Below are 15,585 nucleotides of genomic sequence, written 5' to 3'. Positions count from 1 at the left end.
TTCTCTAAAAGTTTGGACAGGAAAGGCAGTTTTGATATGGGCCTGTAGTTCATGGGCAAAGCTGGATCTAAGTTAGGTTTCTTTAATATGGGCTGGATAGTGGCATGTTTGAAATAGGAAGGGACAATTCCTGTAGACAATGAGGAATTGACAATAGATGTTACTGCAGGGCCAATAGTTAACAGAACGTTCTTAAATAGAGAGGATGGAATTATATCCAGAGGGCAAGTTGATGGCTTTGTATTGTTAATTAAGTCCATCAGGTCTTGAAGGCTGATAGGCTGGAAAGAGCCCATAACAGCAGGAGATTGCGAGGAGCTACAAGTAGCCGAACAGATCCCAGGCCGAATGCCAGACCTAATACCTGTTACCTTATCATTAAAATAGATCAGGAATTTGTTGCAATCGTCAACAGAATAGCATGGTACAGTGGAGACAGGTGGTGAAACAATTCCTCTAATTGTGTCAAACAGAATCTTGGGATTTTTCTTTGAAGAAGAGATTAGGTTGGCAAAATAAGCAGTTCTAGCTTCCTTTACTGTGGTATTAAAAGAAACTCTGAGGTCTTTGAGATATAAACGATGCACTTCTAGCCCAGTAGCTTTCCAGAGTCGCTCTGCCCTGCGACACTTCTGTCTCACGCTGCACACAGCTTCTGTCATCCACGGAGTAGTGTTATAGGCAGCCCTGGTCCTTTCCTTAAGAGGTGCCACTTTATCCAGCAAAGTGGTGCAATGTTCATTAAAGGACTGTATCAAGTGTTCAACATCATTGAGATTTGTGTAAAAGTCACAGCAGAAGTGCATCGAGAACTGATCAGCTGTACTCTGAGTAATAATGCGGGAGTGGAATGTTTGTTTCAGACACAAGGGGTCAGCATTGACAGAAAGATCAAAGAAAATACATTTATGGTCACTGATCAATAGGTCCTCACAACGGGTATTATCAATATCAAGACCCAGAGAAAACACAAGGTCCAAGGTGTGACCACCCCTGTGAGTGGCGCCAGAAACATGTTGCGTGAAATTAAAAGATTCAGTAATATTGAGAAACTCAGTAGCTATACAGTCTGTGGTATCATTGACATGCAGATTAAAATCACCAACCAGAAGCACTTTGTCTAGCTTGATAATAGAGGTCAGAAAGTCTGTGAATTCTGATAAAAACTGACCTGCAGGACCTGGAGGTCGGTAAATTAAAAAACAGTAAAACGGCTTTTGCCGGCCCACTTTAGTCAGCTGTAGTTCAAAAGTAGCATAGGATTCTGTGCTCCCCAAGTGGCAGGAAAACTGATTCTTCCAGACCACGGCGAGGCCTCCACCGCGGCCTGTCAGACGCGGTGTCCCAACATAAGAACAGTCCACAGGGCAGAGTTCATTGAAATGGATGCATTCCATATTCTGTTGCCAGGTCTCGGTCAGAAATAAAAAAGCCAAATTATGACTTGTGAACAAGTCATTTAAAATGTGAGCCTTGTTTGTTATAGAGCGTGCATTAATCAGACACATTTTGATGGGGGAAGACACTGTGTCGTCATCAGCACAGGAAGCTTTGGGGGTATGTGCAATAGGACGGATCACTCGTGCAGCACCTCGAAACCGACCATAACTAGGGCGTGAGCGCGAGTCTGTGATTCTCACGGGAATGTTCATGGGTCGTGGAGTGGAAGTTACGTTAGAGGCTGGAGATCCTCCATGCCGCCAGGGGGAGCTGGTGTTGCTTGTAGGGGATGAATGCGGCTGATGATTTATCGTAGAGGAAGAGTGACAGCGGACAGGGGATCCAGGTGTAAACAGTCAATCATGTGAATGGGAGTGAACAGCATACTGTAAATTAGCCGCTAGCAGGCGGCTACCCAGCTTGTTAAAATGAATACCATCCTTCTTAAAAGCGGAAGAGCGGCCCCAAAACAGATTAAAATTGTCAATGAAGCTCACGTTGTTGATCCTGCAGGCGGCCTGGAGCCAGGTGTGGAGGCTGAGGACTCTGCTGAACCGCTGTGATCCACGGCCGAGTGTTGGACTTGGACCACTGATAAAAACAGACAGTCCACAGCTGTTTAAAAAGCTTAAAAGATTTGTAAAATCCATCTTTGTCAACTCGGACTGGTGGAGGGCTGTATCGTTGATTCCCACATGAACGATAATTCGCCGAATGGAAGACGGGAGGGCGCGCATCAGGCCAGGCAGTGTCAGCAGGATGTCTGGAGCCGTTGCTCCGGGGAAGCAGTGTGTCTCCGCGTTGAAGAAACGGGTGTTCCTGATGATTGAGTCCCCGACTATCAGCGTCGTCGGGGCGAAGAGGGGACGAGGCGGCAACACTGCGCGTGCAATACGCGTGGATGGAGGCGAGGATTCAACCAGTGGTGGCGGAGCAGACAAGCAAGGACTGAGAGAACGGGCGACCGAAGCTCGCCGCGGTGCTGGTGTAAAGCACGGTATGGAGGCGTGTCCTGGGGCGAGAGGAGGGCTCAGGAATGACTGGCGTAGGGATGTCGGTGGACCCGGGGCTGTGGGTCCCCCGAGGCGGCAGCTGGGATGATGTAGGAAGCTGGGAGTCCGTAGTCAGAGGAGGGAACTCGTGCAGGGCAAGGGCGTCAAATCCATTCTTCAGCTGGACATCGAAGCCATGGGGTGTAGGAGATGAGCGTCTCCCTCTCCGGCTGCCGCGAGCACAGACCAGGGACCAGGGCTCGTGATGTGATGGAGTAGAGCTGACCAGGGCTTTGGGCTTAGCTCCGAGCCGTAGCCAGGAGGCCTCAGGAGCTGCGACCGGAGGAGGTGCCGCGGCAGCAGGACTGGAAGCGATGGACTCATGCACGCGGTCGCTGGCTGTGTCAGTCTGTGATGGACCGAAAATGATGGTGTCCATGAGGCTCTCAGCATACTGGATCCTGTAGAGCGTGGATATTCTTCCCTCCAACTCTGTGATTTTATCCACCAGGCGGGCGCAGCTGACACAGTCGGATGGAGGGGTGAGTGAAGCCATAGCAGATCAAATGCAAAAACAGTTCTAGTTATAAAAAAGTTCTAAAAAACTTCTAGTACGTGTTGGCTGACATCGTACTATTAGTAGATCAATTAAAACTAGAAAAAAGAGGGTGAAACAGACACTATGCACAAGTGAGCTGGATCAGGTGACAGGCAAATTGTGGAGCAGAAACACAGTCACATGGCCAGTGGCTGGGTTTATTAAAGGTGTCTGTGTACAGCTTCTCGTCTGTGCCGCGGACACTTGTTTGGATTTTAATTGGCTTGCCGACAGGTGCAGGCTGTATAGATTGCTGTGTGCTTTTTCCTGTGACTTCTCTTAAGTGGCTGTTTGTGTGTTGCTGTGTGCAGTTATTGTGAGCCCCTGCAGGCTTTAATGATGTTTTCTGAATGAAAAGCATCTTGTGAAGCTTTCCCCAATCACATGCTCGTTAAAATGCCCCCTTTACCATGACACTGTCCCCTGACCTTATGAACCCTTCCCTTGGTTTGAGTTTCCTCGACGATTTATATTACATGACGTGTGTCGACAGAGCCCCTCCCATTGGAGGGGACCTCACCCTCAAAGATAACATTCATATTTGTGTTTGCTTCTGATCTGAAATGTCATACAAATGTTAATTAAATGTTAAGCACAGTAATGTCGTCAGGAATTGAAGTGACATATTTAGCTGATTTGTGGCCTACTCCGGATGTCATTCCTCCCTGGAGGCCCCCCTTTTCATTTTTCCGCAACGAGAAGAGAAGTTGAGGTTAAGGCAAGGGGAGGGCTAGATGCCGCGGAGACAATATTTTGCCCGCCTAATTAAAATGAATGTCAGCTCTTCCCCCACTGCGAAGTGCATCAATCTCCCCCTGCGATAGGCCCAGAGTGCGTCTTACCCTGTCAGTGCATGCCAGCAGTGCTATCCTTCTCCAGACGGATGCATCGCCCTGGCAGCCAGAGAGAGACTGGCGATGATGTTTGCAGATCTAATGGTTGCCCTGTTGATGGGAGCCTCCAGACTGAGGCCCAGACCTAAATGATTTTTATCTAAAACAGCAGTCGTATAAAGTGGTCAGGGGCATTTTGGGACCATTTGAGGCCTGACCAGCTGTGTAACATTGTGTCTCAGCTGTCCACTGTTCCACATAGCAAGTTACAACAAATATAGTACAGTTTGTGGATGGTAAACGGTGACAAAAATGTTAAATGTCAGTCAGAATCTTGTAAGCCTGGTGGTAATGCATTCCGATTCGAGACTCAACAAGGGCACTTGGCTAAAACGTTTGTGTATTTGTTCTCCCATGCCCTAAACCATTAGAGTTCTGCCATTTGCCTGTTGGTAACGCAGCAGTCCTTTCAGCTCTCCAGCACCAACTCTAACGCAGGGAGAATGGTGTGATTTAACAGGGTTCATTTCAAATCTGAAGGCAATATACCTGAACACTAAGTGTCGGCCTTTGATATCCCATTTATGTATTCCTATATTTATGTAGAGGAATGTGTGTTACTTCCCCCTCAGTAACTTGTCTTCATGCCGAGGGTATATAGATGCAAAATGTCACCGATCAGATTGAATGTGCAGACCAGATAAATACGACAAGCGTTCAACTCTTAACAGGAGCTGTTATATTTTGTGAAATGTGCTCATGCAGTGCAGATGAAAATATCATCGCAAGATTCATTTGGGACTGTATGGATGAGGTGTTATGTTCACAGATTTTTATAGAAAAGACAGTCGTCGCCGTACAATGTGCTCCTAATCCTGCACGTGCACCTCATGTCATTTACTTTCAGCAAGTGATTTGTCATCTTTTTCGCATTATCATTATCTTCAGGTGATTTGAATTTCAATCTGAGGGGGAATGCATGGCATGCTGCTCTGATGAGGGATGGATAATCATCTCGGGTACTTTATATTACTGCTCTCAGTGAAATGCATTCCTAATTTTTTTTTTAAATGAGGAAGCGTCTGGCGCTGAAGCCCAAACTAGGCTTCAGTAATATGTGTAGTTTGAAGGTGAATATGTCTTTCAGTTTGTGGTACTTTTCTCTACCTACACTGTAAAAAGACTGCAATAGTCTGGCTATGCTAGTAACTCCATGTGGCTGTAAAGCACATTAAAAGTAATGGTGAGATCCAACTGAGATCCTTAGTGGTAGCTGGTGAAGTAAAGGTAATAATTGTAGTGGTTGTCATGTTTAGCAGGTAGTGCTTCCCACATTCAAGGTCTTGGTCTACTGTGCTACCAAGTACAGATCAGGCCGATGGGAATGACATCATGTTTTGCAGGTATTTGGCCATAAACCAAAGCATTGGACAGATTGAAATTTGGGCTGATGGTGCAAGAGGACGAGTGATGGCATCACCAAAGTTATTACAATTCACCCTCTGTAGAACAGATGTCTGTTTGACATTTCATGACATTTTTACTCTGTACCTGAAATGTCAACCTGCTGGTGGCGCTAGAGGAAAAGTCAGGGGATCACCAAAGTCAGGAGGATCATTGGGAGTCCATGAACACGATTTTACGGCAATCAGTCTCATATTTGTCGAGATTCCAACATTGACCTACCTACCGATCCTGAGCAATTACTTGGTCCTCGTCTAAACTGTTCTTCAAAGCACATAAAAATACATTCTAGAACAATTACTTTAAAAAAATAATACAAACAAATAAGTCTAAATCCTAAATTAGAAATGAAATGATTTTTTAATTACATGTGCAGTGCAACTGTCATCACTCTGCACAACCACTTTAATAGACGAGCATCCATCTACAGATAGAAAGTGTTCACATTCGCAGTAAATTGGCCTGAGCAGCGAACACGTCTGTCATGAACATCTCCTTGAAGTTTTACCATCAATGAGGGCGGCATCCGAGACGGAGCGCAATTCTTCCCGATCTCCCTATTTGGCCTTCGCTGAGCTGAATAGAGCGCAGTATAGCCTGCTGGGTTCATTTGGACGACTCGTGCAGATGGATGAAAACGGGTTAGTGCTCTTAAGCTAATGATCTCGGTGCATGTTCCCTCACGTCCTCCAGGGCGTCTCACTGTGGAGAATAAGTAGCGGGAGATGTGGGGCTGGTGCCTGTCACAGGGTCTTGGCTGAAATAATGAATAGAAACACCCCAGCAGACTGAGGTAATCGTAATAACTGTCGGACCCCGTCTGCTATCAATGCCCACATCCCCCCTAATTTAGGATTAATTCCTGCTGTACTCGAGAAAGCCCCGAGTCGCTGTATGTCCTGCCATTTACTTGAGCTTCTCCAAAACTGTGTTGCTGCAAACCGCCTTATTTCAGCTTATCACAAACGTGGCCTTTTTTTTCTTCTTCTTTTTTTTGTATAACAGCAACAGCAGCTTTGAATTGGAAGCAGTCTCTAACATGAGTGGTGTTTTTACTTTCATGCATGAGAACAGGCCGCTCCTAACCTTTTCAGTTAGTAAGTGGTGCTGAATAGGACTGGTTGTGTCTCTTCTCGTCTGTTGTGAAATGGGCTTTCTGCTGTCTTTGATGTGCAAATTTCGCCTTCTGTCATCTTTTGATAATTTCACCTTATTTTTTTATTTTCCATCTCCCAAAAAAGTTTGATGATTACTTCTCTTGCTCCAGGTTATAAATGAGATCTTTGCTTCCACCCCTGTAGTATGTCTGACACTTTATTTCTCATATATATTTGTCTTGAGATGCTGCAGCATTATATATTTTACACTTGATGGAGTTTTCACTTAGAAAAACGCTTTGCCAGTCGGAGCAATTATGTGTGCGGTGACATCGCCTGTTATTGTTTTCAGTGCAACTCCATGAAAAAGTTTGCTGCTTCCTTGTTTTTCGCCTCAGGCTACCGTTCCAATTTTTTTTCTCCCCAAGTGCACTATTGAAACAAGTGCTTGGCTGCTCTCCGTGGGAAAGTTAATGACTTTTATTTTAAATATATAGCTTTTGACACTCGAATCAACAGTGTAATCACACTTTGGAGAAATTGGCTATTGATCACCCTGCCCTGTCCGACTTAATGACCGGTGCCGAAGCAAGCGCTTCTAAAAACAACCATTATTTCAAATGGAAAACTTCCGGATTAATTCAACCGTTTCCTGTCCAAAACCATGCAAGAGCAAATAAAAACCACTCCTTATTTCCCCTGAAATGAAATGCCATTGATTTGATGTCTCTTTGCTATCACACGCAGGCTTTGCAATTGATTAAGACTCACTGAGGTACTGTGGTGCTCAGAATGAGTGGATGTGTCTGGATGTGAGAGGGCAACTTTCCCTGTCACTGAACGCCTTCAACACATGCATACATCAGCGAACCACCTCCTACGGCGCTGTGTCCTTGCCGCAATTCCATGAAACCACTTACGCTCGCATGTGGATGCAACACTGATCTCCGCTGACGTGCGGAGCCGGAGCGTTGTGGACTGTCTTTGTCCGAGGATTACGTGCATTGTGTGAATATTCTGCCGGGCTGTGAATGAAACTATTATCCCGGTTTGTTTACTCGAACCACAACCAAAGATTCTCTTTGAGATCCCTTCAATCCTATTGTGTGTCAGCCTGAGCTGTCGGCGCTTCATGCAGTTCATGTGTGGATCACACTGTTCCGAAGCACTTTAAAAAAAAAAAAACACTGCACTGAAACCATGATGGTGATTCATGTGGCTGCCAGCGTTGCTGGTCTAAAAGGGAATTTTTTAGTTTGCGCTGTGCATGTTTTCGTGCTATTGTTGCGATTACAGAAAGCTGTTGCCCATTAATAAGTTATTACTTGTCTGTTTGATCCCAGTCGTGGATGTTAACTTCACACGAGAAGATACGGGCTGAAACATTTGTCGATGGGTGTTTTGGCTCACAGTCATTTTTCATCCTCACTCGCACTCACGTACTACAATTTTGAACATCGAGTCGTTCTCAGTTTCCTGTGATTGGAAGGCTGAAAGTGTGTGATAAGCGTTGAGTGTCGGACAGATAAAAGCTCTTCCCTGTAGGCTGTAGGTGCCCCGGTAGAAGAGGCCCCCTTGATTGCTCCTTTGTCTCCCTCATTGTCACAGAGCTCAGCCCGCCGTGTCTGCTCCCAAATCATTCCCAGCAACATTACCAATACATTCATTGAATAAAACAAGAAGTGTGTGTTCAGTCGTGTGCTCGATATTCGTTTTTGCTCTTTCCCTCGCGTTCTGTTGAAAGCACAGACATGTTAGAGACGGAGAGTGAGTGGAATAAAAAGGAAAGATCCCCTCACCATCTATACAGGCTTTCACCCGGCGCCATTAAGTGATCTTCAGTTGGATCTTTTTTTCTCAAAATCATCACTTTGAAAATAGTCTTGTTTGATTGAGTTTTTTCGTATAACGCATCGTATTAATTCGACCCCATGAGATGGAGAAACGGGCAATGCCTCAAGGGTGAATTTGCTGCTCTCTGTTTTATGGCTGCCATATATTTCCGGAGTTACAGTTCACACAGACGAGGCCGACGGCATTCTGAAGAAATTGTTCCTTTCCCCAAAACAAAGGGGGATGGCATGTTATTGACCTTTACACCCTTTTAGCTCCCTTGATTCCTGCCGAAGTCCACTATTACTTGTAGTGTGGTTTGTGAAATGTCAGCCCCATTATCTAAACACTTGGCTTCAGGCTTTGGTAGCAAGCTAGCAGGACAGCGAGGTTACTTCGCATAATAATCTGACATTTTGAAACTGCCCTCAAAGACAAAGACAGCATTGGTCTTCTTGTGGCTATGTTAATAATTCTACTTCATTTATTCCCTACCTCGAACCAAGTATTAGAAACATGGCAATGACAACAAACCGGTTTCGTCGTTTAGTTTAGAATCTTTGCTCCGGATGACAGATATTCACTTCTATTTGGCAGGAAAGGCTCTGCTGTTTGAAGGGAGCTCTCAATGAATCAGAGCAGCGACTAGGATTCTGCGGCGCAATAATAAGTAATTTATTAAATCAACAACCAGGAAATATTACACACTCTGATCATGAGAGTAACGGTGATATGTGTACTCTGATGTTGTCCCGTGCTGTGTGAATGGGATTGAATGAGCCCAGAAACCTCTTGCAACCACTCCAGTTTTCCTCCTCTTTGGGGATCTGCTACTACAGCTGGGGAACTACTGTATATCACTATGAACTGTGGGCATGTGTGATGTCAGTGAGAAATTGAATACAAAAATCAATCAAGAAAAAACGTATTTGTTTTTTTTCATCCGTACACTGCATTATTTAGCCTTGTGAAGACTCAGCTGTGCTGCTGAAAGGAAAAGGTGGTTCTGAGGACAGTGACAGCTGAGTTTAAAGTTCTAAGCCTGGTGTAAAGTTTGGGGAAACAGGCTCCTCTCCTCTTGGCTGTCAGTATTGCCGGTGCTGCCATCCCAAACCTGGAGCGACCATAAAGAACTGCAAATCAACTCCATATCTGGCAGTATACAAACCCGACTCAGACCCAGAATTTGAAGAAGTAACACAATTCGTTTTGAATGTTCAGATTGGTGCAACGCCCCGTGTTGGATTCCAGCTTTGGGACCTCTGCTGCATGTCATAACCCTCTCTGTCTCCCCTCATCTATCAAATTAAGGTGAACATAATGTTTAGATCTTGTGGTGCCGTTTCATTCCGTTGAATTACTGACATTGTGCTTGAAGCACACTTAAAGAACATCTCTGTTGGCACATTCTGTTTCAAAACTACTGCAGGCAGTTCCTGTTTTCCATAATGCCACCCAACGGACACTGCATGACTTTTACAATGCCGGCAGTATAGTTACTGTATCTGAGTGATGACCTATAGCTTGGGATAATGGTATTGCATGTAAAGAATGTGCTCAGGGGAGTTGAGCATTGAGTGAACCATTATATGCTCCACTTTATCTTGAAACGACGTGGACCAGCCGGCTCTTTGTGTATTCTATATGCTGTCCCAGCTATGATATGACTATTGTCTGAGGCCGACCAGCTCATTAATCGATTTCGCAAAACCTTCGAGTCCTCTGTGGATCATTTAAAACGAAATGCCTTGTTTTATTTGACTTTCCCTGGTATGGTTGCAGTAGAGGGGCTATGGGACTGATTGTAAATCATAACCCAACACAACACACTGTGGGTGTGACCCGGTACTTAATCCCCTAATGCATTGACCACATAGAAATGTCAGCGTTGGTTACACACAAAACCACTGCAACACATTCCTTTCAAAGCTTTGTAGTAAATGCAACCTATTTTCACATTGCCCTCTAAATTATTCACATGGTTAGTTGAGTACTTAGTGATTTAGTTACAGTGATATGGCAAATGCTGTATCGGTTATTTAAATGTCCACGCCAGTAATACATATATATTTCTTTGCCATTCTCATTAAAATGTCTGACTGAACCCTGGAGATGCATCAACTCCTAATCTTCTGTATCGTGCAGGTTTTTCATTGGGCTGCAAAGTGCTGATGTGACATGCTGTCATCAGAATCCCTAATGCTGCATATATATATATATATATCCCCATATGAAGGGGATAGTGTGGAAGAAGTAATTGCTTAAAGGGAAACAGCACTTACTCTGACAGCACTTCCAGTACATCCCAGTGAAGACCCAGACCCCACCCCTTCCACTCAGTGCCTCCCTCACTTTTTGTTCTTTACTTGTTTGTTTTTAAAAATCTTGTGCACCTGACTGCAAATCAAGTTTCCCTTCTTGTAAAAAAAAAGTGACTCGACAAAAGTGAACTGAAAGTTAATTAACATAATTGGATATTACTAACTTTTCAAACCCGTCCTGCAGCATTATTCACTCTTCCATTGGTGGGCCATATGTTTATTATGTTCCAAGCAAAATTCACAAATTGGCATTTTTAGGGTTTGTGGCTATGAAACCTGGAGTGTGCCACTGACCCAACACATGGCTCCTGCCAACACATGTCAGCTGTACAATCAGAGCTCTTGCTGCTGCTCTGTTGGGTTGGACTTGTGTTTGCATGAGGCACACTGCATGCAAGAATGGCAGCAAATGTTTCAAATAAAGCCGTCCTGAAATAGAACCTTACCAACAGCTTTGTGTTTGCCAATGTGTGTATACATAGTGGTGAATATGTGCAGGCAGACAATCTAGTGTCAATCCTGGACAGGGAGTTTTCTAACGTACCCCAACATGATAAGAAAGTTACAGCGGCTAACTAGAACACGGCATCATTACTGACATTAGTGGCTTATGTCTAGCTGTTAAATCCATTCATTGATCTTGTATTTTTTGGTTTTGGAAAGGCAATTAACAATGATACCACCCTCCAAACTCCTACGTGCTTATATGAGTATCGCAGTAGTACAATAGTAAAAGTGCAAAGTCAAATTTGAAAGCATCTTACAATTCATTTTGTGATTAAATAAATCGATTAATGAATTGGTAATTTCTACTATATTTGATGTGTTTTGAATTTGAGTTAATGATCTGCTATATTAAATTCATCAATGTATTAATTAACTGTAATTAAACACTTTAATTATACCAGTGGCACACTATATCTATATCGTGACCATGGTGACATCGAATGCAGACAAAATTGTCGTTTTACTGTTTTTAATTTTAATTTTAATTTTGCACGTTTATAGTAGCAGTATGATTGTCATATTGTCTTATTACTGGTTGTTTGCTCATGCATACTAATGAAAAACGTACATTTTTGACCAACATTATGGGACTATTGGAACCGAAATGCAGGCCGGATCTGAAAGCAGAAAGCAGTACTGCTTTGCCTTTTATGCTTCTCTAAATATTGCTCTATTACTCCGTGGGGTTACGAAAAGGCTAATCAAGGTTGTTTCCATCTGCGGAAACGGTAATAATCATGTCAGTGTCTGAATGTCCTCTAATCTTGTGTCTTTTTCCGTCACGCAGCTGTCTGCCACCTCCACGTCCCGAGCGGCCTTCTTGCAGTGCCTCCGTTGGGGGATTTGGTGCCCCTTCCAGGAGCCGGCTGACTGGAAGGGGGAAGAAATACAGCTTGTTCTGCAAGGTGGTGCAAAGCCAAACCCTCACGGAGTCATGGTCTACAGCACAGAGATGTCTGCCAAACCTCAGAGCCCTGCGCCACTCTCAGCTCCAGGCTCAGCTCAGGTAACACAAGAGGCACTGAGGCATGTCTTTTGTCGGAGGAACAAAACGTAAAGAATGCGTTGATGTGAAGACGTTGTGCTGTTTTCGGCACTCACACAGATGTTTCCCCGAAGGCGAAAACTCTCATCGATTTGAATTGTTTGTTTTTTTGACATAATGTGGTGCATTAAGATACGTTGTCTTTATTGGTAGCCCCTCATACAGTACAAAGGCAGATGACATCATCCTTTAAAGCTATGCACTGTAAATCATCACCACGGTCTACGGCACACGTGCAGACAAATGATCGTCTGCAAGTCACATCTTTTTAGTGACAGAATCAGACATGACAGAATCAGACATTTCAAAATCACTTTTCGCACCTTAGCTGCGAATTTTCACACAGCTCAGATATTAGAAAAGAACTACACGTCACCGACACATATCTCCTTCTTCCGCTGCTGTCTCGATCATTCCAGATGTGTCCTTCCCTACACAATCTGAACTGTTAATTCTCCGACACTTTTCTTTTGTTCCTGAAATGTGTGAATCTTTCTTCTCTGGCGGAGGCGAAGGATACCGTAACGTTTCGGCTGTCGTCCGGTCTGGAAAGGAAGGCATCCAGCCCAAAGGCATCTCTGAGGACAAAGCAGGAGGATGTGTCCCGTCACAGAGGATCACCATCATCACCTTTACAGGGTAAATATCATCATGTAATCCACAATGGCTCTTTACGCACACACACAAAAAGGAATAGGAGCAAGCTGATATAAAAGGGTTTCTCTTAAGATGAAGGCTCTTTTGCTGCTCTAAAAGGAACCACATTTTCGTTTCTCTTTCTTGTTTATTGGACCAGAAAGTGTGTGTTGTTTTTGTGGGCACGCCGCAAGTGTGCGGCAACACCCAGGTGGAATCAGCCAAAGTTCTAAGCAGCAAACTAACCTGCCCTCTGCATGTGATGCAGCCCTCACCTCTGCAGTGTTATCTCCATTGCACCTCCTGCTCTCTGCATTGTTAGCACATTTAACGGTTGCGGTCTGAGGGGAATGAACACAAAGTGCGAGGAGACGACTCTGGCAGTAGGACCTTTTGAACTTGAACAAGCATTGCTTTGCATCTTCATGCTGACATCTGCTCTGAAAGAGGAACTTTGGCCTGAACATAGACGATGACACACGCACATTCTTTCGGGACTAAATTGTGCTTTTAAAGGTAAATACGACGAACACACGCTGTTAGGCCTCGGCCCATAGCTAATTAGTTTAGTCATATAGGACTCGTGCACATATTCTCAGATAATATAATGTAATAAATATAGTAGCAGGAGATATTTTTTTTACAGTTTGAGCAAGGAGATTCATTCTTAACCTTTAGACAACCTGTACTTGGATTTTCACAGTTATTCACTGAACCACATTTTAATCCAGTGGTGTTCTGCAGTGGGTTTTTGGCCATATAACATTTTGTACTATTTATCCATCTTTTGTCATAGAAAGCACTGGTTCCTGTTGTTGTAATCTCACATAGAAAGGCCACTGTTGCCTCAAGCTTTTTTTGTATTTGGGATAAAAAGAAAGGTTTTTTTACTCCTCTAGCACCATAATCCTGTTTTTGTGAGATCAACGCCAGTTCTCCCAAGTGTAAGTAATTCTATTGGTTTTGAGTGTAGATTGTATATTAAAGTATGACTTCCCACAGTTACTTTGACCCTTTGATTCTCATAATTCTCCAAACCTGCACGGACTTTGTTTATTGTTGTGCTGAAAAATCAGCAAATTTCTAAAAATACCTTCTCGGACTCAATGACTCCCAGTGACGCATGCTGTTTATCCATACAAGAGGGATCATTGTGGCAGAGCAGCTTCAGTCTGCATTTGAAACATTTTCGAGTGCTAAAAACATAAAATTATGAAAATATGAAAATAAAACTGAACCAAGTCCCTGTTTCTTTTTTTTCTTCTTTTTATTCCTTCAGATTTTAAAGGGTTAATCACTGTAAGCTGCTGAATTTCTCTAACGGAAGCATTTTTATTCTGTCGCTCCCAATTAAGCATGACCGTTCCACGATATCCTTCCAAAAATAACCTGAACCCCAAGCTTTAAAGAGGCCTACCACTGAAACAAAGTTCAGATTAAATGTTCCACATCCCACTTACCGCCAAAGACAAATGATGTGCCACTGTTTGCATGTCTGACTGAAGCCCATACTGCCGATTTGCTCTGTGCCTGTCAGTGAATTGGTTAAACGTGCAGTAAACACTACACATAGCCACTCAATCCCAGTGACATCAGAAAGAACTTGAGTGGACCCCGGTCGTATCCTCAATGGTTTCCCCACTAATGATGCTGTTAACCTATCTTGCTGGAGAACAATAGCGTTGATCAGGGCCTACTTCATGGGTGTGTAGAGAAGGCTTTTGGCAAAGTTTATGAATGACATTTTAATCAGTGTTCAAGTGTCCTCAGAGGATCGCCCAAGGAGCCCGACTGATTTGGGCTGGTGTTCAGAGGAGAATGATATCGTGAATCGTGAATATCGTGAATTGCTTATTTAGACGAATATGGAATTCATAGTCCGTCTCAAATATGGAATTCACGTCCTTGATGCATGTATATCTATTATTGTGGAAAGCTCACTGCGCTATACAACCCATGCCCTTTTCTGCAGCCAGCCACCAGGGGACGATCAAGACGTTTTGGCTTCAATTTGAGGCGCTGTCATGTTGTCCATCTCTATATATAAGGTCAATGGTTTAAACCCCAAAATCAAGTCTCTGAGACCAGGCTGGTAAATAAAAAGTTTACCTTTAGGTTGAAAACAGCCAGAAGGCAAAACCAAGCAGGCAGGGGAGATGAGACAAACTTAGCCAACAGGATCAGGCTACAGAGCCGGAGTTCAAAAGGCAGGCTGGGGGTCATAACAGGTAAAACTCAGGCAAGCAGAGACAATAGCTGGATTGCGAAGGCAGAACAACAATCGACGATCTGGCTGGGAATGAATGGAAGTGGGCCGCCATATATGCTACTTGGGTGCAGGTGGGCAGGAGATGTCAGGTGACGGTGACAGGAGAGTTAAGCCACGGCAGGGGGAAAAGCAGACAAGCCAAATGTGAAACCTCTAAATTACTCATGGTAGACATCTACATGCGGGTGGAAATACTCGTGAACTCCGTACATTTTTTATTCATCTAGAATTTATTGACAGAATCCCTGGTTGTTTACGTGACCATCACTCGCTGCCTCTAGTGATAAGCTGGGAGGCATAAAATATGCTGTTCTGACATAAAAGCTCATCAATGAAGTTTAATGATGCATCATTTTTACATATTTATTTAAATATAGGAATCCCCGGTGCCTTGTGCACGTATAGGTGCTTGTGTCGTACAGCTGCTAGTTTGCTCAGCTGTCAAGACGGCCTCTTGTTGATCACAAATCAGCGGCCAATTGCTTTACAGTCCAGCAGCTAATGAGGTGACACACATTTTCTCACCGGCTCGAGAGGTGAAACAGTGAGG

The 15,585-nt window shown here is 44.0% G+C and overlaps 1 protein-coding gene across 1 annotated transcript in view; it reads left to right on the top strand.

Annotated features, from left to right (window-relative positions):
- The window catches only part of nphp4 (nephronophthisis 4), a 152,233-nt gene that overhangs the window by 61,888 nt on the left and 74,760 nt on the right, over positions 1-15,585 (top strand). The window contains exons 9-10 of the mRNA XM_079273341.1: positions 11,873-12,091; positions 12,640-12,769. Of these exons, the coding sequence (XP_079129467.1) occupies positions 11,873-12,091; positions 12,640-12,769 (349 nt within the window). The remainder of the gene's footprint in view (positions 1-11,872; positions 12,092-12,639; positions 12,770-15,585) is intronic.

Source organism: Melanostigma gelatinosum, assembly GCF_949748355.1.
Source record: "Melanostigma gelatinosum genome assembly, chromosome: 8".
NCBI lineage: Eukaryota > Metazoa > Chordata > Actinopteri > Perciformes > Zoarcidae > Melanostigma > Melanostigma gelatinosum.
This window is presented reverse-complemented; position numbering and strand designations above follow the sequence as displayed.